Source organism: Medicago sativa, chromosome 4 (genome assembly GCF_051527215.1).
Source record: "Medicago sativa cultivar Bolivia chromosome 4, Bolivia_mono, whole genome shotgun sequence".
Taxonomy (NCBI): domain Eukaryota; kingdom Viridiplantae; phylum Streptophyta; class Magnoliopsida; order Fabales; family Fabaceae; genus Medicago; species Medicago sativa.
In genome coordinates, this window is record NC_140752.1 from 26,237,009 (window position 1) to 26,239,162 (window position 2,154).

The 2,154-nt window shown below is 32.9% G+C and overlaps 1 protein-coding gene across 1 annotated transcript; it reads right to left on the minus strand.

The window, feature by feature from the left end:
• Positions 1 to 379: 379 nt before the first annotated feature.
• LOC146927317 (zinc finger protein ZAT9-like) lies at positions 380 to 1,880 on the minus strand. The gene has a single exon (XM_085700618.1). It carries the CDS (start codon positions 1,716 to 1,718, stop codon positions 597 to 599), a length of 1,122 nt encoding a protein of 373 aa, XP_085556744.1. The 5' UTR covers positions 1,719 to 1,880; the 3' UTR covers positions 380 to 596.
• Between the last annotated feature and the right edge of the window lie 274 nt (positions 1,881 to 2,154).

A 2,154-nucleotide genomic window follows, 5' to 3' on the forward strand; every position in this document is an offset into this window, starting at 1 on the left:
TAAAAGTGCAAAAGCTAAAGAAAAATACCATAAATAAAAAAACCATAACTCATTTTTTGTCTTAATACTACGATGCACAGAAAAGGAGGTCTGAAAATTCAGAGTTCGATTGTAAGACACAAAAGTCTAACAAAAGATTGTTTCAATTAGAATTCGAGTAGGAGTTATCCAGAACACTTCATTCTTGATTGAACACATACCAATTGAATTCAATTGATTGGTTACTAATAATTATTTATTATTTGCAAAAGATAAATTCAAAACCCAAAATATGAACAGAATCAGCATAAAAAATTCAACTACTCCATGGAACTCTAACTCTAATATCATACATAAACAAATAAAACATAACAATAATCCCCAAAAAACTGAATTACAGTTAGAGTCTAAAAAGCATTATTATAATATTCAATTTATTATTATTAAAGTACAAAAAAGTATAAAGTAAACTATGAAATAACCATTATAACCCCAATTTGCTGAGCAATGAGCAAACCTAAAATTGTTCTGCAAAAAACAAAAACAGAACCAAAATTTTGTACCTTTGGATCCATCAAACTAAATAAAAAATGAATTCATCATTTTCTTTTTTAACCTTAATGAGGTTTGACAAATTCAGCATCGGAAACAGCAGAACCTTCAACTTGACTAACATCGTCATCACCATCATCTTCGTCTTCATCTTCGTCCATCGGAGCAGGAAAATTTAGATCTAACAAACGATCTCCAACATTCGCGGAACCTCGAGCAATCTCAACGTTTGTTCTAACCATTGTTGCTGCTGCTGCTGATGTTGATGCTGACCCGAATCCAATATTATGTGTTCTCCTATGTCCACCTAGTGCTTGACCTGAAGAAAATTCTCTAAAACAAATTGGACATTCATGAATTTTCTTTTCACTATCATTGATATTTTTTTCAATGTTAATTTTTTCATCATGTTGTGAAATTGAATAATCACCACCACTTTCTGCAACTTGTTTATTTTTCTTGTGACTCGCTCTGTGTCCACCTAGTGCTTGATATGAACGAAACACTTTGTTACACGTGTCGCATTTGTATCTTCCTCGTACCTTCTTCACTGGTTTCAGTTCTTCTTCTTCTTCAGATTCAGCTTCACTTTCTTCTTCTTCTTCTTCAACCTCGACGTCTTCGTCTTCTTGGTCTTCATCTTCTTCGACCTGTTGTTGTTTATACTGTTCTTCATGATGCTGATGATGTTGCTGATCATGATGTTGTGTATGAGTTTTCCATATGTTGTTATCTTCGCGAGACAATGATATGAGAAAAAAAGCGACATCTTCTTCAGTTGTTATATCCGATGAAGAACTCAGTACAGAAACAGACTCAGTCTCTACTGAGTTTTTCACCGGATCAACTTTCTTGACCCGTTTGGATCGTGGGCCAGTTGGATTCTTTGAGGACTCAGTTTCACTTTCTCTATCTTCTTGATGAATTATCGAACCAGCGTCGATGAATTGATTGGGATCTGTGAATCGAAAGCTTCGCTTTGGATTCTCTCTTAGACCATAGGATGAAAGAGATGAAGCTGATTCAGCTTCGAAACTGAGCTGAACAGTTGGTGCTGCTCGCGGCGGTGGTGGTGATGACTCAGTTTGTTTTGGTAGGTTCATCATGTGTGATCTCATGTGTCCACCTAAAGCTCTACCATTGGAAAAACTTCTCAAGCAAAATTTGCACTTGTGTTTCTCCATCATTCACAAAAGAGAAAAATTGAGAAAAAATAATATAAACACAAACTCATACAACACAACACACAACAATTTTTTTTAGTTATGAGAGTGTGTGTTTGTGATATGTGAAACCACAAAATGAGAGTAGGAGTAGGTGCTACTTGGGATGTATACAAGGTCACGTAAATGAATGCCTATTTATTGTTTTCAAATAAAAAACAAAAAAAATAAGATATTAATAAAAAGTCAAATTTTAATTATTTATCACTTTTTTTTTTTTTTGAAGAATTATTTATCACTTTTTGAAAGTGGATTTTCTACCTACATTAATTAGCACAGTCAAAATTATTGACCATTTTTTCCTAAAAATAAAATTTCCCTAAAAAAATTATTGACCATTGGATTAGAATTGTATATACTAAGTTTATATTTTTCTTAAAATAAAATTTTGCTAAAAATT

Bases quoted from the DNA above. Each gene is read 5' to 3' on its own strand.
- LOC146927317 (XM_085700618.1), bottom strand. From the start codon at position 1,718: ATGATGGAGAAACACAAGTGCAAATTTTGCTTGAGAAGTTTTTCCAAT.